Source organism: Tribolium madens, unplaced genomic scaffold (assembly GCF_015345945.1).
Source record: "Tribolium madens isolate multiple individuals breed KSU strain unplaced genomic scaffold, Tmad_KSU_1.1 Scaffold_3;HRSCAF=73;Tcas5.2_LG2, whole genome shotgun sequence".
In the NCBI taxonomy this organism is placed as follows: Eukaryota; Metazoa; Arthropoda; class Insecta; order Coleoptera; family Tenebrionidae; genus Tribolium; species Tribolium madens.
Window position 1 is genome coordinate 10,316,925 of NW_025401006.1, and position 25,353 is coordinate 10,342,277.

A 25,353-nucleotide genomic window follows, 5' to 3' on the forward strand; every position below is an offset into this window, starting at 1 on the left:
CATAGCCATTAAAATCGTAAACTTTGTATGCGACTTAGAAATCAGAGAATTTAAGAAAAAAAATTGTAAACAGCACCACACTTAATTTCAAAAAATGTGTGGAAGTAAAAGATAATTAAGAACGTTTCATGTATTTATGCATTTACAATTTATCTTCTCTTTGGAAAGGTGGGGATACGACCAATATGAAGAGAATTCTCTGCTTGAATCATTGGTAGTGTTGTTCGTTTAAGCAAATAAGTTAAACAAGGTTTGTTTTCATTTATATCTTTTATTCTAGTTTTGTAACGTAGTTGTTGTCTTTATGATTGGCTAAATTTATTCAATTTTTTAAATCAATATTAATTATTGTTGAGTTATGATAATATCTTTACATATTATTGGAATTTTATGTTTTTTTAATTCTTGAAATGGTTTTTACTCTTTCCTAGGAAGGTCGTCACTTCTTATAAATATCGCAAAACCCGTTAACTCTATAAATTAACACTTTTATCGCTCAATTCACTGATAATTTTGAATGCTTCGTACATCAGTAATACAATTTTTTTGTCTTTTATTTCCAGTAATAATTTGCATAATCGCTATCCTTGATATGACGTTCCTACCTACATCTAATGACTCGTTTGATTTTTCAGAAAAATGAAGTTTTTAATAATACTGGCGTTGATTCTAACTCTGACCATGGCCAATGAAGTTGCTTTGCAGGAATTCACCACTGGCAACAACTTGTTTACGGCAGCTATCTACAGAGTAAGCTATTACACTCTCATTTATATACAAACACGAAACTGGTTTAGCTATCCGAGTTAAATAAATCATTTACTTATCTTTTAACCAAAATCTTGTCTCTTCTGATTCAAATTGAAGAACGGTCAGTGACCAAGGACACATTACACCGTTGTAATTTTTTATTTTCAAATTACAAAGTGTTTGAAATGAGCGATTTTTATGTCACAAACGGTGTCAGAAACGAGGACTTGCAAAGGAGCCACAAATATTCGGAAATTGATATCGTTATAATCCAGCTGTGATAAGAGAAAATTTGACATTCGATCAGACATGACCCACACGTATCCATAATTATCAATTTTGATATCTGAGGGGAAAAGCAACTCATTTTCGTCCGAATCAACAATTCCGATATTTGTGGGTCCGTAAGAAGTCCGACTATTCCAACAACCAATTGCGTTTCTATCAATTAAATTAAATAACATAATTCCATCTTCACTCATCACTTTGGCGGTTACATGAGAGTTGGGTCCTCTCTCAGGCAAAGCCACAAAATCGTGATAACTCTCCTCAACCTTCGAACTATTCCTCAAAATCCTTGTTGACACTGCAAACTCGCGATTGCTTGCCAGAGGACTAAAATACAAAATCCGTTCCCCTGTTGTCAACACTGGCGACAAGGCAAGTCCAAAAATCCCCTCAGTGTCCCACTGGAAGTTCAACCCTCCGATATTAAAATCCCCCGCCAGTGGGTCAGGCATGAAAAACCCATTGGTGAATCTCCAAGATTTATTTTCCTCCCAAGAATACACGAGTAAGCCATAACCGAGTTCGTCGCTCATGTAGGCGAAGGCATCTTCGCAGGTTCTTCCAAGGTCTACTGCTATATTAGCGATAAATGTGTTTGGGTTGGTGTCTTCGGGTCGTAATTCGTAGCGTCTGAGTCTCTTATTTGTTGTTAAATCGAAGATGTTGAGGGCGTAGGGACACGGGTTTTGGGTCGTATTACCGATACCGAAAGTGCCGGTGTCGAGGACCCAAAGTCTGTCACAAGCGTCGGCTTTGATTCGGTATACCGTTGTTAGACCAGACTCACAATTGGCGAACTCGTTGGAATCCCAGTCGGGATAGGGGGTCAAAAGGGGAGATTTTGTGTTTTTTGCTTGATCGAGGTTGATGTAATTGAGGGTTGATGGGATACCTGTAGTTAAAACAATGAAATAAAAGACAGAAATTTATGAAAATTAATCGTACCGACTTTCCATCGAGGCACTGTTACGAAAAGCTTCTCATTCCAAACTTCAATTCCTACTGGGAGATTATTTTCCGGAACGAATCGTTTAGTCCTAATCGCTTTAGACCTCTCAAAATCATCCTTGTACTTGTAATCTAATGCAGACCAACTGAACTGTTCTTGTAATTTAATTGTAGAATCAGTAATTTTGATGAATATTATGGAAAAAACTAAGAGGGGAATGTTCATATTTTAATCTTTGTGACTTGAAAAGAACTAACTACTCAATAATGCAAATTCTGAATTTTATACGTTAGTGCCTTCATTGAAGTAATTTCTAAGCCAATCACGACAGAGAAAGTAACCAATTGATCACTAATGTGCACACATTAGTATTTTGGCGGGGCACTAAATAAGGAAAAAGGAGATTATACGGGATTTTACTGAGTTGTTTGTTGGGTAACATCCTAGACCACTATTTTAATTAAATGTGGACAAAAAGGAAGTAAACTGCATTTTACTAAATTATTGCATTTGTGACAAAATGTCTTGCTTATCTCATTTATCATTTAAAATTATCATGTAACCCTAATTTCTAATTTTTGAAAAGTTTTCAGTAAACTGAAATTCAAAAATATTACACAATATACTTGTTTAAATTGGATCATTTAAACGTTCTACATAAATAGTTCATGTAATATTTATTTTTTCTTTGTTTTCTTTAAAGACATTTTTTTTGCACACTATCAGAGAAACAGAATTGGCGAAGCCAAATGTTACAATTTAATGCTGTTTTCTAAAATTTTTACATTTCACTCGTTTTTATAACAAGGCATCTTTGTTAAAAAAGTGTCTACATTAAAAATATTGAATGGAAAATAAATACTCATACTATTCTATTTCAATATTTTCAAAGAACATTTTGATAGTTCATTATTTAGGTACCTATGTGTTAATAAAACTACGCGATTTTCTTCACCGGTTTTCTAAAAACAAGAAAGATTCTTGTTATAATTTAAAAATTGAACAAAACAAATCTACATATTTGGGGTCTGATTTATTAAATGAAAATATTTTTTATAATTTTATCTTGGGATCAGTAATCTCAACTCAAACAAAATTTTAATAATTTTTATTCGACGTTCTTAACTCGGATTTTTTTGGTGTTTTCCTGGATGAGGCAATTTCTGATCAAAAAATTGAATAAACTGGGTCAACAAATAAAAAAGTAAGGTCATTGCAATTCATTGCACAAATATTTCTGTTGTAACAACCCACTGTTTACTACGTACCCAGTTATGCTAATACTAAGTAGTTCACATTGTTTTAAAAATTCTTTTTCTGGAATGTTTTGTTTTTTAATTTTTTTATCTATGCACTTGTTATATTTTTTCTTTCAATATTGCTAATTATTGAAAAAAAGTGCGTCTAAAATTTGTATAGGGTGTGTCAGAACTCGCGCCCCAGAGAAAAATTTCAGGTAAGATAAAATACCAGTAACATGGAAAAAATGTTTAAAAAATTCTATCTGTCAAAAAATTTTAATATTTATTTTTTGACTTTTAACATTTTTTTATGTTTATTTAGGGTCGGTTTCTGAAACGATTTCGTTAGATAAATTTTATTGCTATAGAAACACCAATCAGATCAGTGCTACTCTAGTAACTATCGAACCGATAAAATTTATCTAATGCTAAATCCTTCTAGAAACCGGGCATTAATGATACTGATGCTCTTGTATATGTTTTTTATAAGTATATAAGTTTTATATAAGTACAACAATTTTGTCAATAAAAGCCACAAATAACATTAACCAGAGTTGCAATTTAGGATACAGCTTCCTTTCCAGCAAACACTAAAATATAACAGTGATGTAACGAGGACATAAGATTATAAATTGTAACAAGTAAATGTAAAAGTAAAAGTAAAATGTAAATGTAACATGTGATATAACGTAAGCATGTTTGTAACTTTACATTTATGTTAAAATTTCCGCCCCAGCCAATGTAAACAATATATGTATAATTACATTTATGTTACATTTGTATTACTTGTATTTGTTATAACAAACATATGTATATTTTTTAGTTTAAAAAACAGATGTTAATCCAAACTTTTTATTGTAGGAAGTGATAAAAGAAAACTTGGGGAATTTCCTCATTAGTCCATTTTCCATTCAAACAGTGTTTGCCTTGACACAGTCAGGTGCCAAAGACCCGACAGCTACTGAAATACGCAATAAACTGAATTTACCAGAGACTTCTGAAAAAACTGAAGAAATTTATTCAGCAATACTTCCCACTTTGAAAGGAAACGAACAATACGCTCTTCATACAGCGAACAAAATCTACGTGAAGAATGATTACCCCGTGAAAGAAGATTTCAAAAATGTTGCTTCCAACGTCTATCAAGCAGGAATAGAAAACATCGATTTTACTCAAAAAACGGAAGCAGCCGAAGCTATCAACGGCTGGGTTCAAAAACAAACCAATAATAAAATACACGATTTAATTGATCCTAATACACTAGACTCAGATACTAGAATTATTCTGATAAACGCCCTCTACTTCAAAGGAAAGTGGGTTTACCCCTTCGAATCGTACGCTACCAGGAAACGGGATTTCTACAGAACTGCGAAAGATGTCGTCAAAGTTGATACAATGCAAAACACTGAATTGTTCAATTATTACGAAAGCCCCGAATTGAAGGCGAAATTTTTGGAAATGCCCTACTTGGGTGATGACGTTTCGATGGTTATAGTTCTTCCAAATGAAAAAGACGGGCTTGGATTTTTGGAATCTCAAGTGGACAAAGTTTTTACTACACACAATTTTACCCAGGAACGTGTCAGTGTGTCTTTGCCCAAATTTAGTATCGAAAATAAAGTCCAACTGAAGAAAATGTTACAAAACGTTAGTGACTTAAATTTTTTAGTTTATAGAACTCTAAACTTGGTTTTTAGTTGGGGATTAAAACAGCTTTCACGGACGAAGCCGATTTGAGTGGAATTGCGGGCAAAAAAGGTGAACTTGCTATTAGCGATGTTGTTCAAAAGGCTTTTATCAACGTTACGGAAACGGGAACGGAAGCTGCAGCGGCCACTGCAGGTAGGATATTCAAACTTAATAAATGGGAGACGAAACAAGAAAAATATTTTAATTGCGGAGAGGAATTACATAATTTGAATCCTTTCTTTGTTTGTTACAATTTTTCTTGTTTTCTTGTACCTAACTTTTCTATTTAGATGTAAAGATGCTTTGCAACTAGTAAATTAATAAAATTAATTTTCAGTTTCACACTTCTAACCACTAACTTTTTAATATTGATAGATCATGAATCAGATAATTAATCTTCATTTTTATAACCTGATTAGTCGATTTACTAATTATACAGCAAATGAGTATTCATGTCACCTAACCGCCACAAAATTTAGCATTTATTAATTCTCTAGAAGTTGATTATTTCACATAAAAAACATCTTTGATATTAGTTAGAGCACACTACTTTAACAAAGATAGTATTCAGTTTCTCAACCTTTGTATGAGAGTTTGATCAAAATGGCCTTTGATTATTTAAAGTTTTGTGAAGTTTTGGTTGAGAAGCACGCTTTTGCCGAAGTAATGTCTAACCTAATAACCAAACCATCCGAAGACTAATTGGTTTTTATAATTTTAGGATACCTAGAATCGAGAATTCATTTGGTTAGAAAATTGGTTTATACATTCTTTGCCCGCCACCCTTTTCTTTTTTACATAAAATCTAATAATACAATTTTACTCGTTGGTAGAGTTGTATCACCACAACAGTAACAAAGCTTTGCAATTTTTGCGATTAATGTGATAATTAGTAGTAGTAAATACGTATTGTCTACTTAACAAAAGTATTTTTTGATTAATTAAGTTTTTAATTAAGTTTTGTTGATATTGACTATTTAATATTATTTGCAGTTATTAGCACTGAGTCACTCCCAGCGCCTCCAAAGTATACAATTGAAGTTGACAGGCCATTTATTTTTTACTTGAAACTTAAATCTGTTATATTCTTTGCTGGTCGAGTTAATTTTAAGTAGACAATTGTCTTGTATTGCTCTTTGTACGTCATTGTGCTTTTACACTTGAATTATATTTTAGCTTCAATTGTGGTTACTTTAAGTCTGCCACCTCAGTATGGAAATGTAAAGCAATTTAAAGCAAATCATCCATTCCTCTTCTACTTGAAGTTGAACGACTTTGTGTTATTTGCTGGAAAGTATAACGCCTTGAACGCATAACATACTATTTGCTGTATAATTTTTTTATGTATGACTTTTTAATAAATTTTCAAGCTTTTGTTGTTTTTCTTGTCTTGTCTGATTAAAAATAACTGGCATATTTTTTAATAAATGTATCGTCCAAAATTTTGATTTGATTTCAGTCCAGGCAGTTCGAATTTCGCTCGAGAATACGCCAAATGTAGACCCAAAAATCTTCGTTGCTGATCATCCCTTCATTTATTACATCACCACAAAAAATGTCATTTTATTCGGAGGACGAGTTTCCAACCCAATTCTAAAATAGCGAGTTTTGAATGTCATCATTATTTTAAATTTTTGTATGTTTATTTGGAAATTGTATGTCAAAGTTTTACCGAATTTGTTTTAATTAAAAGGATGCCAGTTAAATAAAGTGGGAAAGTACTTTACTTTTTTCTTCTTTACTTTAGCTTGGATGCTAATAATGAACATTTTTTTAATTTTGCGAATTCTTCAGTTATAGGTATCGACAGAATTGGTTACTTTGGAGTCCCTCAGAATTTTGAGGTTGATCATCCATTTTTATTTTATATTGTTGCGAAACAAAGGTTTGTATTGTTTGCTGGTCGTGTAACAGAGCCACAATCAAGTGTCCAATTAAATGCCACGAAGTAACATTTTGTAATTTTTATATTTATTGTGACGTTGAAACAAATACATTTTATTAAATAATACTACTTTTAATAATGTTGTGAAATAATGAAGTAACAACACAGGTAAGTAAATTTTTATTTCAGTTTCATTTCAGGTACTTTCATCCAGTTTTTCTCCTTCCTGTTTTCACATTTACATATAACCAGAATTCTTCATTATAGACTCACGTTTCTCAAATATTCTTAAAAAATTTAATTAGTATTTTTTAATTTAGTGTTAAATTAAATACCAAATAGGGGACATGTAAGCTTGTTCCATTTCTTGTTTGCGTTGGTAAAGAACTTGATAGGACGCATAGATGCAAAACCAAAATAAAAACAAAGCTCCTAAAATCGATCCTAAATTATAATAACTAAAAAAGTGTCTAATGGCCAACTTACCAACAATTACAAAAACGATGATAAATGTAACATTAGAAGTCGTCCCAATTTCGACATGAATCACTGCCGAAAACAAACTCAAAAAGCTCAAAAAAGCACACAGAAATGCATATTTTTGGTTATTCTGAAACTTGGAATTCAGTTTTTAAAACTAAATAATACGATTTTACCTTAATTACTGACACTAGTAGCAACACACTCAAGATCAGATTACAAGTTGCAAACACTATCGAAAGTTTGAAAAAATCATCTCGTGCTTGTTCACTTCCATGCTTTAGTTTTAATGTACAGGTGACTATTCCACAAATCCCAAAAATCTGTTAAATTAACTGTGATTAAGACTGATTAAAATTTTGGAAATGTAACTTACGAAATTAATGACGACTAGAATAAACCATCCGATTCTTAGATTAAATATCGAGTGAAAATACTCCGTCATTTCTAAAACTTCAACTGGATTTATAAACCAAATTCCCGACTTGACGTTGGTTTAAGTGTGTTGGGAGTAATCGGGAAACGCAGTTCAATAGACGCCAGACGTCTTGGAGCCGCAAAAGCTTGTTTACTGTGCAGCCGAATTTTCATCTCCATAAAATAGCACTCGAATTTTATGGTTTAATTTCATAATGGGTGAACTAATTACTATTCTACTTGCGACTTACTCTGTGTTGAAATAGGCGGAAAAAACAAGTTTTGTTAATATGATTGTGAAACCAGTAGACCGGCGCATCCACCAAAAAACAACCTTTTGGTACATTTTGTGAAGATGCGACGAGTTCATTTTTTCTTTCATTTTGGTCAACTGGTCTTGTTACTTATGCTTTTTTATGACATTTTCGTTGTCGATGTTATACACTCACCGGCTCATTTTTTTGTTTGTTGGTTTTAAAAATTGTTAGAAATTAATATATCTTATAGTCCAGTCAGTAGGGGCCAAAAAAAGCCTTTGCTCTACAAAAGGTGGGGTGGTAGTAATTTTTTTATATGTTGTTAAGGTCTAAGTCTTGACAAAAAATTCAAGTTTTCGACCTTGGGGGAGGACCGCTCGAGCCGCCGTCTTGAATGAAAGGTATGAAAAATCGTTTTTTCTAAAATAACTCCGCAGCGATTGATTCTACGCAGATAAAAGTTAAAGAAGACAAAATTCCTCACATTTTCTGTATCAACATTTTTTTTGTAAGTCTAATGTGTAACGAGTTACAGCGGCGGAAAGATGAACATTTTTCCCAGGAAAATAGTAAACCTCCCCCATTTTTGACGGTAAATTTCGTAAGAACAAATTACACTTGTTTTTAATGTTTTTATAGCTACAGCGATATCTATTTCAAATTACACTGATTTTTCTTGTTACATAAGATAAACATACTCAAAATTTTTTTTAATGGAAACCTACTACAATTTTTTTTCTAGACAACGAGCTTGTTACAAGAATTGTTGCTGTGTAAAACTTTTTTTTGTAAACCTAACACTCTTTGATAAAAAATGTTTGACTTACAAGTATTAAAGAATTTTTTTAAACAAACTACCTGTTTTGTTTTTTTAAATAAATTGATGAATATTTAAAGGTTGTAAAGAAGCGATGGCAACATATTTTTTATTTTAATTAATTGTTTAAACGTACCACCCCTTGGCCAGTGGAATAAAGTTTTGACAATAGATAAAGTTTATATTTTTTTTAACATAAGTTGGAACATTTTGAATAAATATTTTTGTATATTTATGCATGAACATATCTTTGTAAAACAATAAATAAAAAGCCGTTTTATTTAAGAAAAAAATATTAATAGTATAGTAATCGCAAAAGTTTAAACAATTTTTCTCTTTAACATATTTTGTAATCGGATCTTTTTTCTTAAACTCTCTAATTTTTAACTTGAACTGAAATTTTTAATTAGAAGTTTGTGATTTGAGGAAAATATGCACAAATATGCCATATTTCCTAAAATATGCAAGAAGTTGCCAAAATATGCAAAATATGCATTTTTTAATTGGCCTATTTTAATCAAAAAACATCAGATATGCATAGAAAACTTATAAATAATTTTGTTGATATAATTCATAATAACAAATATAATCCGAGCCTTATTTATGAATAACCCTATATGTAACAAGAAAAATCTGTGTAATTTAAAATAGAAATCGCTGTATTATTGTGGTGCGGAAAAAACATTAAAAGCAAGTGTAATTTGTTCTTACAAAACTCACCGTCGAAAATGGGGAGTTTTACTATTTTTTGGATAAAATGCTCATATTTCCCCCGCTGTAACTCGTTACACATTAGACTTACAAAAAAAAATGTTGATACAAAAAATGTGAGGAGTTTAGTCTTTTTTAACTTTTATCTGAACACTTTTGCCATAGAATCAACCTCTGTGGAGTTATTTTGGAAAAACCTATTTTTCGTACCTTTACTTTACTTAACAATATGTTAAAAAATTACTACTACCCCACCTTTTGTAGGGCAAAACTCCCTACTGACTGGACTATTATTTCGGTTTGAAAGTTCTACCAAAAGAAAAAAAATCGAGAAAATAAAGTATGGATCGAATTTTATGCCGGTGAGTGTAATTATATGTATAATAAATAATTCATCAAATTTAATTACCTAGTGTGTTTTTAAAAAATTACATATAACAATTATTATTGCTTTTATTGTTTTTTCAAACAACATAAAAAAGTCAAAAAGCAAATACTAATATGAATAATACTAATGTAATCAATAAATTATACAAATACTGTACCTATAACAAGTAATTGCTTTATAATTAACAAGTTGGTGTAACGAGGATTATTATTTTATCCAGACGAATTGATATTTGAGTTCTAATAACCTTTCACCCCTTGAGTATTAATGAATAATTACCGTGTCAGTGTCACGGGACAATTTTCACTTTGTTTCGAAACCGACTTTATAAATCTATGAAACTCTGCAAAAACATTCATTTTTATCCAAAATGCTCAAACTGTGTATCCTGTGCGTCCTTTGTGTCACTTGTACTTCTAGTACTGTTTTAAACAATTCAAAATTGTTCACTCAATGGCGGGAATTGTCCACACAAATATTCTTAAATACCAATGTTTTACGACCAGAGTGTCAAAAAGCGTATGAAACATTTCTCGAAGAGATAAATGAAAATAACTTAAATGCTTTGAAAAGTGAGTAGAGATTGTAAAAAGTGTCTTACTTATTTAAATGTGCGATTAGTGTTCGATGCCACAGCCAAAGTGCCGTCAGGAATTTTGAATGGCAATATTGTGCAATATGGCGATTTTAATGAATGTATGGAAGTGGAAACGGCCCAATATTGTCTCGTTGAAATTGATTTTGATCCACTGTGGAACGAATCATTATCCGAGTACAAGGATTTAGTCCAATCTTTTAATTTTTTTAAGGACACATTTGATGCTGTAAGCAATTTAGTGGCTGTTATTCAAGAAATGGTAATGTTTTTTAGCCTGCTCATAGAATACCTGGTTTTACCATGGCCCGTTGGGGATTTTGTATACCCCAAGAATGTTCAGCAGAAGATTTAGAAAAGTCGCTAAGTGCAAATTTGGGTGTTTCAGCTCAAATTCGACCGGGAATGTGTCAGAAAGCAACGAAAGAAAATAAAATTTTCACCACAGGGGATTACATTGCTAGGTATAATTTGTTAACTGAAACACATTGTAGATGTAGAAAAACAATTAATTATTTTGAGTGTCAGTAGTTATGAATTTAATTTATTTGTTTGTCTAACAAATAGAGATCAATAATACTGTTATTAACTTCAATAGTGTTGTCAGGTTCGTTTTGGGTTTTTTATTTCAGATTATTTTTTATTTTGGTCCTTCTGGCAGTTGTTTCTTCAACATTGTTCGATTATTATAGAGACGGCAAAGGCGATTCGCACACAAATGGTAATTTTTTAGCGTTTACTATAATTTTGTATCAATAAAATTTATTTCAGTCTTACTATTAAAAATACTGATGTGTTTCTCATTGCGCCAAAACGTGTCAAAATTTTTAGAAGTGAAAGAGAACGATGGCGAGGAAATAGCTGGCCTACATGGTATTCGCTTCTTGAATGCTTTAGCTCTACTCATGTCCCATAAAAGTATTTCACTATTTTTTAATCCATTTATGAACCGAACAGCTGCAGTTGATGTAAAATAAAACACATGAAAAAATCTTTTTTCTAATCTATTATTTTTACAGAGATTGAGCCGACCTTGGACTATTATTGCAAAAAATGCAATTGTTTATACAGATGTCTTCATGCTTATAAGTGGATTACTAAACGCTAACGCTTTATTAAAAGATTTACACAATGGACGTACTATGAAATTCAAGGAAAAAATAATCAACAGGATATTCAGGTATTGTTTATTAAACTATATTTACATCTAAATCTAATAAACAATGACAAGACACTTAATAAATAAAACCCTAAATGATATCGGTACAAAAAGAAAGTATTTAATCACTATCCGACTTGCCTCCAGATCCGGATCCGGACTCTGATCTAGAGCGAGACCCAGATCGTGAACGCGACCCGGATCTGGATCTAGAAGGTGATTTACTGCGCGATTTACTCCTAGACTTTGAACGTGATCTAGAACGTGATGGTGAACGTGATTTGGATCCGGATCTAGATCTAGACGGCGATTTGGAAGGAGAACGTGATCCGGAACCGGAGCGTGAATGTGATCTGGATCTAGAAGCAGATTTCGATCTAGATCTTGACCGCGATTTGGATCTAGATCTAGACCGTGATGGAGATTTAGACTGAGATCTAGATCTAGACTGAGACCTAGAACGTGACGGTGATTTCGATCTTGACGATTCCGCGTCGCTTTCTTCTGAAAATCACAAATAAAATCAATACAATTTTAAACAATAATCGTACAAAAGTACTTTCAACTTCTTGTTGTTCCTCATTTTGTTCAATTTCCATTTCTTCGTCTTCTTCGCCTGCCGGTTCAAGTTGTTTTTCACGATATCTTTGCATTCTGAATTCGTTCGCATCCATTGGTCTGTGTTTGACAATAAGACGAGTATTGCTGGCAGGTTGGCCAACTTTCTGGCGACGTTTACTCAGTCTGACACGGGTTTCTAATTCATTGTAGTAAGCACCATCTTGTCTGATCACAAAGAAGTAATTTTCTTCATAACCTTTGCTTGCTTTACTCTTCACGTTCCAGTTGTACTCTCTTGCCATTTTATACTCATATTCTTCATCATCTTGGTAGGGTATTTCATTAGCAAAGTCTTCTCTTCTTTTAACAAGGGTTTCTTCAGTTGGTAAGAAATAGGCAACGAATTGTTCACCACGTTCATCCATCACACCCCTAAGAAAAAACAATGATCAATTGTTCTCTAATCAGAATTTTATGTTTTACCTAATCATAGCTTGTGACATTTCTTCAATTTGCGCAGGCACTTGTTTACCAACAGGCGCCGGATCTGAATCAAAAATAACTTGAGCACAGGGATATTTCCACAAATTGAAATCAGGAAAGACTGGTAATACTTCAACAGCAGTCACATTAGGTTTGCTGTAATGCTTCTCAATGGGATTCAATGAATCACTGAATGTTTTCTCAATGGCTTTGATTTGTGAGTCACGGTCCATGTATAACGTTTCATTTTTCAAATTCTTCTTAATACTGTAGCCAACCTTTGCTTCAACTTTATCCATACTTTGTGGTTGAAATCTTGTCTGTTCAGTTGAAATGTACTCAGTTCTGCGAAGCCAAGACACAGATCTTGCATGATGTCTAGATCTTTTAGAATCTTGTGGTGTTAAGATATCTTCTTCTAGAAGTTTTTCATCAGCTGGATCAAGCATAGCACCAGGTTCAACAGCATAAATATCTTTATTAATCAAATCAATGGCAACACCCAAATCATGTTCAGTTAATACTTCATAGCGATAATTCCGCTCTAACGACGTGGGATTAAATTGTATAAATCTAAAATAACAAATTAGTTATGGCATCCACACATGTTTTTAATTTTACCTTGATGAGTCAAATGGGTATGATATAAATTTCAAATCAAAAGGTATATCAGGTAATGTATTGCAATATTTCACTCTGCATATCAAGTCGGATCTGAAATAAAAGAATTTCTAACAATTTTATTAAATTTATGCATATATTTACTTTTTTTCTGCTGGTTTAACAGGCCGTTTTTCTTGTGATGTAGTTCCATTTTGTATCGTCGGGGGCATTGTAAAATATACACCTAAAAAGTAACAAACCCAAATAGAACTTTATAAAGATATCTTCGAGTTATTTTGATAATAAAACTTTTAACACAGGCCACACCGCGCGCACGCTTGTTGACAGCCACACGCTTGTCAAAATAAACGTTCTGCCAACGTAACCAGTACCAATCCATGTTGGCGAAAATCTCTAGCACACTTGCGGGAGTTTCGATTTAATTGCTTTTTGTTTTATAGAATTCTTCCGAACGTAATTGCCCTAATTCTATTTTGCACGTATATTTTACCACTGCTGGGGTCTGGACCATTATGGCCTGTAGTTGTCGATCACCATTCAACATTATGCAAACAGCACATGTGGAAAAATATTTTTTTCATCCATAATTATTTTGGATTTGAAAATATGGTAAACAAGTATAAAGTAATTATTTAATTAATAATAATAAATTTTAGTGTTTAACTCACACTCACCAGTTAGGCATTGATATGCAACTGTTTCTAGTTACACCAATTTTTATTTACTTAATCTGGACATTTAAAGGAATTGGATTATTTTTGATGGGAGTTGTAGCTCTACTTTCAACGATTCTTAGATTTTGGGTTTCGTATGAAAATGAATTGACGAGCGTTATTTACTTTGGCATATCGTACTGAAATTTGTGTTTATGTAAAATTTAATTTGTAATTTGCTTTTATTTCAGAGTTTCAAAAATGTTTTCAGTGGCTACTTTATCATACATTTTACCAACTCATCGAGCAACTATTTATTTAATAGGTGTTTATTTAGCATACATATTAAAATTCTCTAAACCAACTACATCATTTACTAAGGTAGTGTTAGATTTTATTAAGTAAAAATTTTTTTATGAAATTTTGTAGTGGCAAGTTGCACTTTTGTGGTGTTTTTTCCTACCAATGTTTCTGGGTACTTGGTTAGGACCGTACCATATGGTAACAAAAGATTATGTGTACGATAAATTAGAAGCCTCCTATATTCTTGCTTTATACCCAATTTTCTGGGGCTCTAGCGTGGCATTTGGAATTTATGCCACAAATAAAAATATTGCAGGTTGTAATAAGATGCAATCAAAATTTATATGAAATTATTTTTTAGGCTGGTTGGGAAAATTGTTAAATTGGAAATATTTTCAAATTTCAACAAAACTAGCTTACGCTTTGTATTTGGTTCAATTTCCAATTTTTTTCTATAACGTAGGACAGACGAAACATGTTGATGAATACCGTACATATTTACAAGTAAGTTTCAATTTAATTATTCAATATTTTAAATATGTTGTCTTTTAGTTGGAGATTGTGGAAACTGTTGTTATCATAGTTTGTTCTCTTTTGCTTGTTCTTTTTATTGAAATGCCTTTTCAAAATATTAAAAAAGTATTATTTGATCAACCCAAAAGACTTCATAGCAAATACCATCATATGCGCGTCAAGGATTTCAAAAGTGGTTAAAAATAAATTGGAAAAAAGTCATATATATTTTTAAGTGTTTCTTATTTATTGATTTTTACGAATACAATTAAAAAAACAAAATATCAATACATTATATTCTTTCTCTAGATACAATTTTAATCCTATCTTCTACTTTTGCCGATAGTGGAAAATTATTTTCCAAGTACCTCACATAAACATCTGAGTCTCGATCACCAATTATTTTATTTTTAATGTACTTTTTAAATAATGGATTAAAATCGGTATCAGTTAAAAAAGTTGGCAATAAAACGCGATAGTATGCTTCTAAAACGAGATCTTCATAAATAGGTTCGATACATTCTTTGCAACGAATTTTTATCGATTGAACTCTTCCACCTTCAGGATTACTAACGTTGAACACGATTTTTAAACCTAATCAAAAAATTAGTTCATTAAATAAGCACTTTATTACATACCAGATACTTGAAACAAATGGGGCCACTTCAAATGATTATCATCAACACAACTTTCCAAAATTTTGACCAAATGTTCTCCTTTTATTTCACATATGTTGATTGTGTCTTGAAACGGAAATGTTGTTATTAATTGATTGAACGTAATATCTGTAAAAATGTGGCACAATTGTTCTAATATTATTTATTAGAATTATTTTTTACTTCCTGTTTCAATACCGGCTCTCATTCCTCCAGCATGAATCATGGCGACTGTGGCAAAATTCCACGCGTTTTTTTGTGTCATATTTTTATACTAGAAATATAAAACATAAAGAAAAAAATATTTTTACATTTTCTGTAATACATTTTCAACCATTGCATCTGTTGCAAAATTTCCAAGAGGACATTCTTCTGACCGACATGGCTTATTTCTCATAGCGTATTTAGAGTTTCCTACAACTTTCTTACCTTCTGAGTCTACATCTTTTTTCCAAACTGCCAAATCCGCATCAATCTCAGCATCTATAATAAAATTTAAAAATACATTACATTTTTTGCCAGAATTAAATATACCTGAAGATATTTGTGGTCCTAAAAATACTGGGTTCCCGCCCCAACCTGTTACATTAGCAAACTCGTCATAAATCACGTTAAGATCACCAAGATATTTAGTGTATGCAGATGCTTGTACAACCAGAACTGTATCACCATTCCTGTTTAAAACAGGAGTAGGGTAAGGTCCTGATGGTTTATCTGGACCAGGAACTGGAGCTGGAATTTTTCACCAAAATAAAATTACTCATATTCATTAGTGCAAAAATTTACTTCCACTGTAAAGAAAAGTATCAGTATGCCCCCCAACTATAACACTAATCTTGGAATTGGATTTTTGGGCAATTTCCAAATCTGCTTCGTAACCACAATGTGAGAGAACAATAATCGTGAAAACACCAAGATTTTGTAATTTTTTTGCTTCAGTATTTACAGATTCTGATTCATCTTGAAATATCAAATTTTCGGTACGAGATGTCAGCTAAAATTTGATTTGAGTTAATTGCAAAAATGTTAAAGAATGTGTACATTAGTTGAAGAAACAAGGACTCCAATAATTCCAATTTTTTTGCCATCTTTTTCAACAATTACACTCTTCCTGGTCAAATTTTGATAGCTAGGTTCATTACTATCATCAATATTACATACGACAACTGGTGCTTTGATGTGATTTAAGTAGGGTACCAAACCGGCAATTCCGTCGTCAAATTCGTGATTTCCAAGGGTCTAAAATCAGCAAAAGTGTTTCTATTTCATAAATAAATAATTGAAATACAATTGCATCAAACGGTAGTTTATTTAAAAAGTGTTGGGTAACATTCCATTTATGCACAATGTACCACAAAGTCCCCTGGAAATTATCCCCGGCATTTAGTAAAAGTGAGTTTGGCATTTCATTTTTTAATTGTATGATTTTTGAATACAGTCTTGAGAAACCTCCAATACAAGTTTCACCTTCACAAGTTGTTGATAAATTATCAATGGGTTCGTATCTGAACATTTAAATATTAAAATTAAAAACCAAAATTCGTACTTACCTGGCGTGAAAGTCGTTGAAATGAATTATTGTTAAATTAAAATTTGCACAAACGACTATTTTCAAAATTAAAATAAAAACATTTATTTTATGCATTGCGAATTTATTGAGTAATTAACACAACTTTCAACACGATAAAACAATCCGTTAAACGAATCAGAACGCACTATCGGTTTATTATAATTCGTCCTTCAATCTCTTGGAAGATGGGGGATTTACACTCGACGTATTTCACAAACAATTCTCTATCTAAACCTCCTATTTGTCGATATTTGAAGTACTTTTTGAATAAAGTGAAGCCAAAACCACCTTCTGCTAAAAACGATGGCAAGACGACCCGGTATATTCTTTCATTGTCTAAATTTTCATAAATAGGAACTGTACAGTTTCGACAACGGATTTGAAGAGATGTTACTCGTGAACCTTCGGGCATTGTTAGGTTGTATACTACTCTGAGACCTTAAAATAGTGTTATTTCTTGATATGAACGTGACATTTCGCATACCCGCCACTTGCAAAAGTGTGATACCATCGTCGGTAGTTGAAGATTCTAAGATTTCCTTCAAATGTTTTCCTTGAATTTCACCAAGATCAATCGTATTGTTGAAAGGTGCCACACTCACAGCCTCGAAGTAATTTATATCTGATTAGATTTTTTTTTGTTGTAATGTGAATTATTTTTACTTACCCCCGACATCAATACCGGACCTTAAACCACCAGCATGCATCATTGCTATTGATGCATTTGTCCAAGTACCAGGTTCCGGAGAGTCTAAATACTACAATACATTTTTATGGTTATTTTATTGATTTGTTTGTGGTAACAAACCGCAAAAACCATAGCATCTGTTATGAAATTTCCCATTAGACATTCCGCCATTGGACACGAACTTTGTTCCAATCGAACCATTGTACGACCAATAATTCTGTTGCTTTCATTTTCATCCACTTTCTTTTTCCACGGTTGTAATTCCTCATTTATTTTTTTATCTATTACAAGAGTAAGAAAATATTCGGATAAACTCTTACACTTTGTAAAAACCTTGAGGCAGATTGTTGTCCATAAATAGAGGAGCTCCGGTCCAATTCACCACTTCTCCTTTTTGATTATAAGAAACTCTAATGTTTCCTAGATATTTTGTGTAAGAAGACGCTTGGACTACTAGGACTTTTTTTCCTTCATTATTTTCGACAACTGTGGGGTATGGGCCCACTGGTATGTCTGTTCCAGGTACTGGATCTACAATTTTTAATTTACATTTTGTTCCAAGACGATTAATTTAATACCCCCGGTGTAGAGGAAACTGTGAGTGTGACCTCCCACAACTAGGGAAATTTTTGAAGTAGAATTTGCTGCGATTGCCTTCTCTACGTCGTAGCCACAGTGTGACAGAACAATATTTGTAAACACTCCCTCTTCTTTAACTAATCTTTCAGCTTCTTTATTTACAGATTCAGATTCGTTTAGTAAAATTAAATTACCAATGTCTGCAATTTCCTAAAATATTGTGTTATTTCTGGTTTTTGAACTATAACTTTGCTCACATTTATTGTTGATAAAATTACTCCAATTATGCCAATTTTTAACCCATGCCTTTCTATAACAACACTTTTATTAAATAAATTCTGAATTGACGGTTCCCCACTTGCATCAATATTTGACACAACGACTGGAGCTTTGAGATGTTCTAGAAACGGTACTAATCCTGCGATTTTATCCTCAAATTCGTGATTGCCTAATGTCTGTAAACATATCTTTTATTCCTGGAGTTTTGCAGTACTTTTGTTGATTACAAATGCATCTGTTGGTAGTTTGTTGAAGAAATACTGAGTAACGTTCCATTTATGCACATCGTACCACAAAGTACCTTCAAAATTGTCTCCCGCATTGAGTAAAATCGATTGAGGTTTGTCTTGGAGAATTTTCATTACGCTTGCAAAAAGACGCGAAAATCCACCAATACAATTTAAGGTTTTACATAACCCGGAATCAAGGTTTGTTTCCTCATACCTACAACCTTTGGAATAAATTTTTAAATTTTCATTTGGGATGACTCACCTTGCATGAAAATCATTTATATGAATGACGGACAATTCTATCAATTCAGTTTTTTTAGGCGGAAATCCATTAACAACTAACAATACTAAAGTAGCACAAATAAAAAGTCTCATGGTTATTTTAAGAATTAATATGTTCTTTAAACGGCACACTGTAAGCAACACAATAAAATAATAAAAATGCGAATAAGATAACAACTCATCAGAAGGATTCGGTGTCTTGTGACAATAGTAAGTTAAATTGTATGGTAAAAACTTACTTGAATATGGATATGTACTCGTATGCATTATTTAAATCGGTATTAGACACTCATATCGTCATACTCGTATCTATATATAGTCGTAAACATCAGGAATATTTGGGATTGACGTATGCAAAGCTTTATTGAGGGTTAAGGAGGGTGCATTTTTTTAGTTTTTTTAGTTATTTTTATTTTATCACATTTTCCTGTTTAATAAGGTACATGATAATAATTTTTATCCTCATGAATTCAACCGTATAATTTTGCGACCGCTTTACGACCGATTTTTGGTCTTTGCGACCAAACAGTGCGATCGATTTTTACCAATTGTTTCGTGCTGCGTTCCCTTCCTACAAGTAACTTACATACCAAATTTCAAGTTTCTAGCTTTTATCGTTCTCGAGATATGCTGTTTAGATGCCATGAGTAAGGATCTGGAATCTATTACTAATTCTGCACGTAAAATGAACTTAAAATTAAATTCTGATAAATGTAAGGTTCTACTCTGTTTGCCAAATAAACGTACCTATGATTCAGTGATTCAGAATTTAAATGTGAAAATTGATAATAAAAGTCTTCTCATTGTGCAGTCTACCAAATGTCTTGGATTGATAATTGATAAAGATTTAAGATTTACTAATTATGTATCATCTGTTATTAAAAATGTTATGTCGCTCTTAAACTTCTGTATTCCAATTATAATATCTTAAATTTTAAACTTTGGAAAAAACATTGTGAAACCCTTGTGCTTTCTTTTAAATTATGGACTCATTATTTACTATCCTTGCTTAGACAGTTTTAACAAATATCGTCTGCAAAAAATTAAAAACAATTGCGGCCGTTTTATTTTTGGTTTAAAGAAACACGATCATGAATCACAAAAAATTAAAGACCTGGAATGGTTAAAAATTGATAAACTTTTATTACGTCATTTGTCTGTTTTAACTTATCGCTTATTCTTAACATCGAGACCTTTCTACCTAAGGAGAAGGAAGATTATTCACTTATAACGTAATTAGAACATATAACAAATACATCGAAATCTTTAATTCTGGAAATTCATTGATACGTTCAAGAGTCAAATTAAGAATTAATACATCCTTATTTATTCCAACGTTGAGTGGCCATCGATATTTCAAATATGTCTTAAAGTATTCAAGTGTAAGTATTGATAAATTGATAAGGGTTATCGTTTAGTATATTTATAGAAAAATAAAAAAAATAATAGGTGATATTCATTAAAGACTAAATGACAACATGAAAACGTAAATATTAATTGTTTTTAGTACTACATAATTGCAGTTCTCCTCATTTTGTTTTTAACATTGTATAACAAAATATATAAATAAAGTCAATATAACCTTTATTTCACTCTTGTTTGAAACAAAAAGAAAAAGTAATCAGTTATATAAATTTCTGAAATTAATCATCGTGTCACCAACGAACTCGATTCTTCCATCAATTTCTTCAAACACTGGTGATTTCGCCCCTAAGTACTCAACAAAAACATCGATGTCTACCCTACCGACTTTAACATTTTTCAAATTATCTCGAATTACGGTGAAACCATCTCCCCCATTTCTCAAAAAAACTGGCACAATTAATCTGTAAGTTTTACTCAAATCCAAGTCTTCATAAATCGGAATGTTGCATTCGTTGCAACGAACTTTGATTGATTCAATCCTGGAACCGATAGGTTTTGATAAATTTGCAACAATTTGGAAACCTAAAACATTATGATTTTTATATCACATAATGTAATTTTGATTAGGTACCTGAAACTTGTAACAAATTTACGTCAATGTAAGCTCGACCGTAATTGTATGGAGTCATGCTAAACTCAAACATCTCTTTTATATATTTTCCTGTAATTTCGCCAACATCGAACGTGTTTTCGAACGGTTGGGCTGTCATCATGTCGTTATAAGTTATATCTAGAGTAGTCATTAACGCAAAACAATATTTTAAAATCGTTGTCACTATTTATACCTCCACGTTCTATTGTAGTTCTCAAACCTCCAACGTTGAAAACTGCTAAAGAAGCGTAAGTCCAGTAAGACGCGTTTTCAGCCAATGCTATATACTACAAGTTTTTATAAAAATCACAATTTATGTAAAAAAATATCGACTTACACTATAAACCATAACATCGGTCACAAAATTACCAAGCAAACATTCAGATTGTCTACACGTTGTTTGATCTAGTGTTACCAAAGATTGTCCAAGAACTGTATCTCCTATTCCATTCACTGCATCTTTCCAAGGTTGCATTTTTTCATTAATTATTTCATCTAAATTTGATCAATTAGGACATTTTTTTTATTTATGTGTATGTACCTTGAGGTGTGTCCGTATCTAAAAATATTGGTTGCCCACTCCAACCAATACAATTACCATTTTCGTCATAATTTACAGTTATATTTCCGAGGTATCTGGAATAACAAGAAGCTTGCACCACTAGAACTTGTTTGTTGTCTTCACTTCGATTTATAATTGTAGGGTAAGGCCCTGAAGGAGTAGCAGGGCCAGGAACAGGTTCTCCTGTATATAAAAAGGTGTGTGAATGGCCCCCAACGACCAGACTAATTTTAGACGCTTTAGTTGCTTTTCTGGCGATTTCTTGTTCAATGTCGTAACCAGAATGAGATAAAACTATGTTTGTGAAAACTCCTTTTTCTTTAACTAATCTCTCAGCTTCGGTATTAACTGATTCAGACTCGTCAAAAAATTTTAATTTTTCGGTGTTTGAGATTTCCTGTTGATCAATAGTTTTGTAAAATTTCTCAAAATATATCTATCAAATAACTTACATTACATGTGTGAATCAATACACCAATAATCCCAATTTTTTTACCGTTTCTCTCGACAACGACACTTTTTTGATAAGTGTTTTGTATATCAGGCTCTTGACTATCGTCTATGTTTGATACAATGACTGGAGCTTTTAAATTTTTGATAAATGGGACAACTCCTTTAATACCATCATCAAACTCGTGGTTACCCAACACCTCAAATCAATTTTATTATCAGAAATTCCCACTTTGAAACACTTACAATGGCGTCAAATGGCAATGTGTTGAGGAAATATTGTGTCACATTCCATTTGAAAAGATTATACCATAGTGTTCCTTGAAAATTATCTCCCGCGTTTAATAAAATTGAATCAGGATGTTGAGCCAAAGATTGATTTATTACATTAAACGCTCGAGAAAATCCTCCAATACAATGATCACTTTTGCAAGAACCTCCTTGATCGTTTGACTCCTCAAATCTATAAAACGGTTTGTTTAACGGTAAAATTTCAAATTTAAATACCTTGCATGAAAGTCATTTATGTGCAAAACTGTCAAGTCAAATGTATTAGAGGCACTTGGTTTACCAAAAGTTGTTAAGAAAAGTAAACACAGAACAATAGTGTGAAACATCATTTTTAACTCTAAATGTATTTTGTCTCATGAGAGATTTAAAACAGTAAGATTAGATAATCAATTGTTAACATTTTTTAGATCGTAACGGATTAATTAAATGTCAGAAAGAGAAAGAGAGATAAGAGAATCAGAATTCAATTCAACAACCGGTTTTATGGTTCGTTTATCAAATAAGTACGTGAAAACAAAACTAAAAATTTTTTAATATATTTATTTATATTTGATAATCATATAATAATACATAGTTAGGCATAGAAAATGATCAAATCGAAGTTAAATGTCAGCCGTTTTACACGATTTACAGTAAGAGAGTTTACAATAATATTATTAAAACATCTTTACTACGTGTAATTACAAAAATATGTTGTGGTCATGGTGCTATAAAAACCCTTTGCAAACTGTGCTACAAACAGTGGTCAGTTATAACGGTATGAGATTGGAGAAAACTTTTTTCAAATTTACAACTGGCCCAATACGTTTTTGGTAAAATGTCACCACATAAAATTTAATTTTTTAAAATAGACCTAGACACATGATTGGACCCTTAGTTACCTAAATGGACAGGTTAAAAAAAACTAACTCAAGTAAATAATTGACCAAAAAATTCGTGATTAAATTGATAATATAGAGTTTGGGAAAAGCGCAAATGTGTGAATGTGGCTTAAATTTATGAATTTCCATGACATTGTAAAAAAACCCTATAATATCTCATTAACACGAACTTAGTTCGGAGACAGACGAAACTGACACAAATTGAATTTCATTATTTGTGCTAGTTTCGTTACATAGTTAATTATTTTCAGGTTTAAAACTCTGGGTACGTGCAAATACGTTGTTATTCTATAACTTTATACTTCGTTTTTTGGTGTCAGATTAATATGAAATAGATAACAAGTCATTTAAAACTCTACCTAATACTAGTTGAATTAAAATTTCACAATGTTAAGGTGTACCTTAACTTAGTTTTTAATTTAATTAATTAATTTTTACATAGTTTTTAATTTAGGGTAGTTTAACGTAACGTCTTATGTAAATAAAATAAAACTGTTACGTATACAGGTAATTTTATTATAAGCAATTTTTCCATATTGTTTCAAACTGAAACTGACTTGAGTAGTAATTTATTGAATGGCAAAAAATGTGGTTTTATATTTACTATTAATGTATTTTCTTTCAACTACCACTAAAACTTACACCTGTAAAGACTAGATTTGACTTACAAGAAGTAATTACATAAATATTTATGTACATTTAGTTTCCATCACATTTTCATAGTAACTAGTGAAAGAATATCGAGCGAGATTTTTCCATTTTAAATGGAATTGATGTCAATTAAACTCTACAAAACAATAAATACGTTTTTTAAAGTAAAATATACTAAGAAAATAAAGAGTATTTTATAGTGACAAAATTAACTAAAATAATAAACAGTCAATAAATTATGTTCCAATTTATAGCTAGAATTGACTATTCTGTTAAAAAACTCAAAATTTATAAGGCATTGATTTAATTGTCATTGCAGAAATTTGTAAAAAGTTATATGTCAAAGGAATTTTGTTTAATTTTTTTATAGCAGTTATAACAAAGTTGCATAATTATAAGAATTACTTTCAGTTTTGCTGAAAGTACTTTATAAAAATTTCTGCAATTGAATCACTACAAGACTAGTTTATCTATAGAGTGATGCTTAATCCCTACATATTTACAAACTATTACTGTTAATATTTCAAATCCTAGATGCTTAATGCAGTTCAAAAATCGAATAATAAAATTTTCAAAGAGACAAAAATGTATACAACTATTATAATACATGAATAGCACTTACAACAATTATTTTATTTCAAACATTTACAGATTGTCTTTTCGGGAAATATTGAAATTCGTTGCAGTACTTATATACAAAATGTGGGCATGCTTCTCAAAGTAAGTTTTCAATTATGCATTGTTGCAAAATTCAAACTGAAGATTACGGATTTGTGTTTTTGAGAAACGTGCCATTTATAGTTTATATGTTGCGTTCTATCTACCGTAAAACGTAACAATATAATAAAAAGAGTATAACATTTATGGATAATAATATACTAGACACATCGAATCTAATTTATTGCCCTGTGTTCGAATTTCTTCAAGCAAATAATTCAACAAATAAAAGTAAACAACAAAACTTATTTAACACACTTACTTCTATAAAAATTTACAGGAATGTCATGAATGATATGTTTTTTTTAATAAATTCAAAACATATATCAATTATTTACAATACTTTATGATTGTTCTCCTTATTTGGAAGAATACCTTAATATTATCTAAATCCTCTAGTGAAAAAATATGAGACTTTTACAAGGGACACAAATTAAAACTCAAACAGAATTACTATAGCTAATAAAATAAATAAATAGAAAAATAATAAAAAAAGCTTAACTTTAGTATTATCACATTTGTAGTATTTTAGGTACAATCATACATTAGCAATTTTGAATACAAATAGTAAGGCAATTTTAGAAAAACCATTGACAGGAAAATTTAATACAATACCGAAACAATACATGTTTATTGCTCTTTTCATACAACAGTCCCTAAACTCGAAGACACCAACTGAAAGTGTTCTTGACCTGGAAAAAGGCTATTACTGTACCGAAAATCGAATTCAAATAATT

At 31.5% G+C, this 25,353-nt stretch overlaps 9 protein-coding genes across 21 annotated transcripts in view; 2 read left to right on the forward strand and 7 right to left on the reverse strand.

Annotated features, from left to right (window-relative positions):
* The first annotated feature begins 167 nt into the window (after positions 1-167).
* On the forward strand, positions 168-6,923 carry LOC123006997 (antichymotrypsin-2-like). Of its 5 annotated transcripts, none has more exons than XM_044401987.1 (5): positions 168-250; positions 636-750; positions 4,090-4,875; positions 4,926-5,070; positions 6,712-6,923. In XM_044401987.1, exons 2-5 carry the CDS (start codon positions 640-642, stop codon positions 6,867-6,869), a joined length of 1,200 nt encoding a protein of 399 aa, XP_044257922.1. In that variant the 5' UTR covers positions 168-250; positions 636-639; the 3' UTR covers positions 6,870-6,923. The 5 variants fall into 5 exon arrangements, with proteins under 5 accessions (XP_044257922.1, XP_044257923.1, XP_044257926.1 ...); XM_044401988.1 differs by lacking the exon at positions 6,712-6,923 and adding an exon at positions 6,377-6,643 and having other exon boundaries at positions 169-250; XM_044401991.1 differs by lacking the exon at positions 6,712-6,923 and adding an exon at positions 5,911-6,291 and having other exon boundaries at positions 169-250.
* On the reverse strand, positions 896-2,246 carry LOC123006996 (protein yellow). The gene is made up of 2 exons (XM_044401986.1): positions 1,984-2,246; positions 896-1,930 (listed from the first exon to the last, which is right to left on the reverse strand). The coding sequence occupies exons 1-2, from the start codon at positions 2,210-2,212 to the stop codon at positions 915-917; spliced, it is 1,245 nt and encodes a 414-aa protein (XP_044257921.1). The 5' UTR covers positions 2,213-2,246; the 3' UTR covers positions 896-914.
* Positions 6,875-7,777, reverse strand: LOC123006998. The gene is made up of 5 exons (XM_044401992.1): positions 7,659-7,777; positions 7,459-7,605; positions 7,289-7,412; positions 7,138-7,234; positions 6,875-7,089 (listed from the first exon to the last, which is right to left on the reverse strand). Coding segments are annotated over exons 1-5 (438 nt in total). The 5' UTR covers positions 7,728-7,777; the 3' UTR covers positions 6,875-7,088.
* A 2,450-nt stretch (positions 7,778-10,227) lies between these two features.
* LOC123007218 (O-acyltransferase like protein-like) lies at positions 10,228-15,071 on the forward strand. The gene is made up of 12 exons (XM_044402379.1): positions 10,228-10,444; positions 10,494-10,696; positions 10,744-10,931; positions 11,100-11,188; positions 11,239-11,435; positions 11,487-11,647; positions 13,735-13,903; positions 13,951-14,144; positions 14,199-14,328; positions 14,377-14,566; positions 14,612-14,754; positions 14,803-15,071. Exons 1-12 carry the CDS (start codon positions 10,243-10,245, stop codon positions 14,962-14,964), a joined length of 2,028 nt encoding a protein of 675 aa, XP_044258314.1. The 5' UTR covers positions 10,228-10,242; the 3' UTR covers positions 14,965-15,071.
* On the reverse strand, positions 11,641-13,622 carry LOC123007220 (RNA polymerase II-associated factor 1 homolog). Of its 2 annotated transcripts, none has more exons than XM_044402382.1 (5): positions 13,436-13,622; positions 13,292-13,384; positions 12,671-13,243; positions 12,186-12,619; positions 11,641-12,130 (listed from the first exon to the last, which is right to left on the reverse strand). In XM_044402382.1, exons 1-5 carry the CDS (start codon positions 13,501-13,503, stop codon positions 11,748-11,750), a joined length of 1,551 nt encoding a protein of 516 aa, XP_044258317.1. In that variant the 5' UTR covers positions 13,504-13,622; the 3' UTR covers positions 11,641-11,747. The 2 variants fall into 2 exon arrangements, with proteins under 2 accessions (XP_044258317.1, XP_044258316.1); XM_044402381.1 differs by having other exon boundaries at positions 11,641-12,127; positions 12,178-12,619.
* LOC123007221 (apyrase-like) lies at positions 14,999-17,099 on the reverse strand. The gene is made up of 9 exons (XM_044402383.1): positions 16,970-17,099; positions 16,708-16,924; positions 16,461-16,658; positions 16,206-16,413; positions 15,954-16,151; positions 15,745-15,902; positions 15,603-15,693; positions 15,402-15,548; positions 14,999-15,357 (listed from the first exon to the last, which is right to left on the reverse strand). Exons 1-9 carry the CDS (start codon positions 17,062-17,064, stop codon positions 15,056-15,058), a joined length of 1,614 nt encoding a protein of 537 aa, XP_044258318.1. The 5' UTR covers positions 17,065-17,099; the 3' UTR covers positions 14,999-15,055.
* Positions 16,801-19,307, reverse strand: LOC123007219 (apyrase-like). Its single transcript, XM_044402380.1, has 10 exons — positions 19,287-19,307; positions 19,028-19,178; positions 18,763-18,979; positions 18,514-18,711; positions 18,256-18,466; positions 18,011-18,208; positions 17,798-17,958; positions 17,657-17,747; positions 17,474-17,611; positions 16,801-17,427 (listed from the first exon to the last, which is right to left on the reverse strand). Coding segments are annotated over exons 1-10 (1,659 nt in total). The 5' UTR covers positions 19,288-19,307; the 3' UTR covers positions 16,801-17,134.
* A 1,307-nt stretch (positions 19,308-20,614) lies between these two features.
* On the reverse strand, positions 20,615-22,766 carry LOC123007468 (apyrase-like). Its single transcript, XM_044402780.1, has 8 exons — positions 22,584-22,766; positions 22,323-22,539; positions 22,079-22,276; positions 21,606-22,023; positions 21,402-21,559; positions 21,258-21,351; positions 21,044-21,202; positions 20,615-20,994 (listed from the first exon to the last, which is right to left on the reverse strand). The coding sequence occupies exons 1-8, from the start codon at positions 22,694-22,696 to the stop codon at positions 20,669-20,671; spliced, it is 1,683 nt and encodes a 560-aa protein (XP_044258715.1). The 5' UTR covers positions 22,697-22,766; the 3' UTR covers positions 20,615-20,668.
* A 1,365-nt stretch (positions 22,767-24,131) lies between these two features.
* LOC123007130 (eye-specific diacylglycerol kinase) overlaps positions 24,132-25,353 on the reverse strand; it is a 91,177-nt gene continuing 89,955 nt past the window's right edge. For all 8 annotated transcript variants that reach the window (XM_044402206.1, XM_044402207.1, XM_044402202.1 and 5 more), the window contains one exon: positions 24,132-25,308. In XM_044402206.1, the coding sequence (XP_044258141.1) occupies positions 25,259-25,308 (50 nt within the window). In that variant the 3' untranslated portion in view covers positions 24,132-25,258. The remainder of the gene's footprint in view (positions 25,309-25,353) is intronic.

Excerpts from the sequence above, each read along its gene's own strand:
- LOC123006997 (XM_044401987.1), top strand. The coding sequence starts at position 640 with ATGAAGTTTTTAATAATACTGGCGTTGATTCTAACTCTGACCATGGCC. Across the intron at positions 751-4,089 it reads TTACGGCAGCTATCTACAGA|GAAGTGATAAAAGAAAACTT; the intron begins GTAAGCTATTAC and ends TTTTTATTGTAG. Across the intron at positions 5,071-6,711 it reads AGCTGCAGCGGCCACTGCAG|TTATAGGTATCGACAGAATT; the intron begins GTAGGATATTCA and ends CGAATTCTTCAG.
- LOC123007468 (XM_044402780.1), bottom strand. The coding sequence starts at position 22,696 with ATGATGTTTCACACTATTGTTCTGTGTTTACTTTTCTTAACAACTTTT. Across the intron at positions 22,277-22,322 it reads CATTGCCATTTGACGCCATT|GTGTTGGGTAACCACGAGTT; the intron begins GTAAGTGTTTCA and ends AATTGATTTGAG. Across the intron at positions 21,352-21,401 it reads CCGATGTTATGGTTTATAGT|TATATAGCATTGGCTGAAAA; the intron begins GTAAGTCGATAT and ends AAAAACTTGTAG.
- LOC123007219 (XM_044402380.1), bottom strand. Across the intron at positions 18,209-18,255 it reads CAGTTTCCTCTACACCGGGG|ATCCAGTACCTGGAACAGAC; the intron begins GTATTAAATTAA and ends TAAAAATTGTAG. Across the intron at positions 17,959-18,010 it reads GGACAACAATCTGCCTCAAG|ATAAAAAAATAAATGAGGAA; the intron begins GTTTTTACAAAG and ends CTCTTGTAATAG.
- LOC123006998 (XM_044401992.1), bottom strand. The coding sequence starts at position 7,727 with ATGACGGAGTATTTTCACTCGATATTTAATCTAAGAATCGGATGGTTT. Across the intron at positions 7,413-7,458 it reads TACTAGTGTCAGTAATTAAG|AATAACCAAAAATATGCATT; the intron begins GTAAAATCGTAT and ends TCCAAGTTTCAG. Across the intron at positions 7,235-7,288 it reads CATCGTTTTTGTAATTGTTG|GAGCTTTGTTTTTATTTTGG; the intron begins GTAAGTTGGCCA and ends GATCGATTTTAG.
- LOC123007221 (XM_044402383.1), bottom strand. The coding sequence starts at position 17,064 with ATGCATAAAATAAATGTTTTTATTTTAATTTTGAAAATAGTCGTTTGT. Across the intron at positions 16,925-16,969 it reads TTCAACGACTTTCACGCCAG|ATACGAACCCATTGATAATT; the intron begins GTAAGTACGAAT and ends TTAAATGTTCAG. Across the intron at positions 16,659-16,707 it reads AACTACCGTTTGATGCAATT|ACCCTTGGAAATCACGAATT; the intron begins GTATTTCAATTA and ends TGCTGATTTTAG.
- LOC123006996 (XM_044401986.1), bottom strand. The coding sequence starts at position 2,212 with ATGAACATTCCCCTCTTAGTTTTTTCCATAATATTCATCAAAATTACT. Across the intron at positions 1,931-1,983 it reads AGTGCCTCGATGGAAAGTCG|GTATCCCATCAACCCTCAAT; the intron begins GTACGATTAATT and ends TTTTAACTACAG.
- LOC123007220 (XM_044402381.1), bottom strand. The coding sequence starts at position 13,503 with ATGCCCCCGACGATACAAAATGGAACTACATCACAAGAAAAACGGCCT. Across the intron at positions 13,385-13,435 it reads GTTAAACCAGCAGAAAAAAA|ATCCGACTTGATATGCAGAG; the intron begins GTAAATATATGC and ends CTTTTATTTCAG. Across the intron at positions 12,620-12,670 it reads ATGTCACAAGCTATGATTAG|GGGTGTGATGGATGAACGTG; the intron begins GTAAAACATAAA and ends GTTTTTTCTTAG.
- LOC123007218 (XM_044402379.1), top strand. The coding sequence starts at position 10,243 with ATGCTCAAACTGTGTATCCTGTGCGTCCTTTGTGTCACTTGTACTTCT. Across the intron at positions 10,932-11,099 it reads ACAGGGGATTACATTGCTAG|ATTATTTTTTATTTTGGTCC; the intron begins GTATAATTTGTT and ends TTTTTATTTCAG. Across the intron at positions 14,145-14,198 it reads GTTATTTACTTTGGCATATC|AGTTTCAAAAATGTTTTCAG; the intron begins GTACTGAAATTT and ends CTTTTATTTCAG.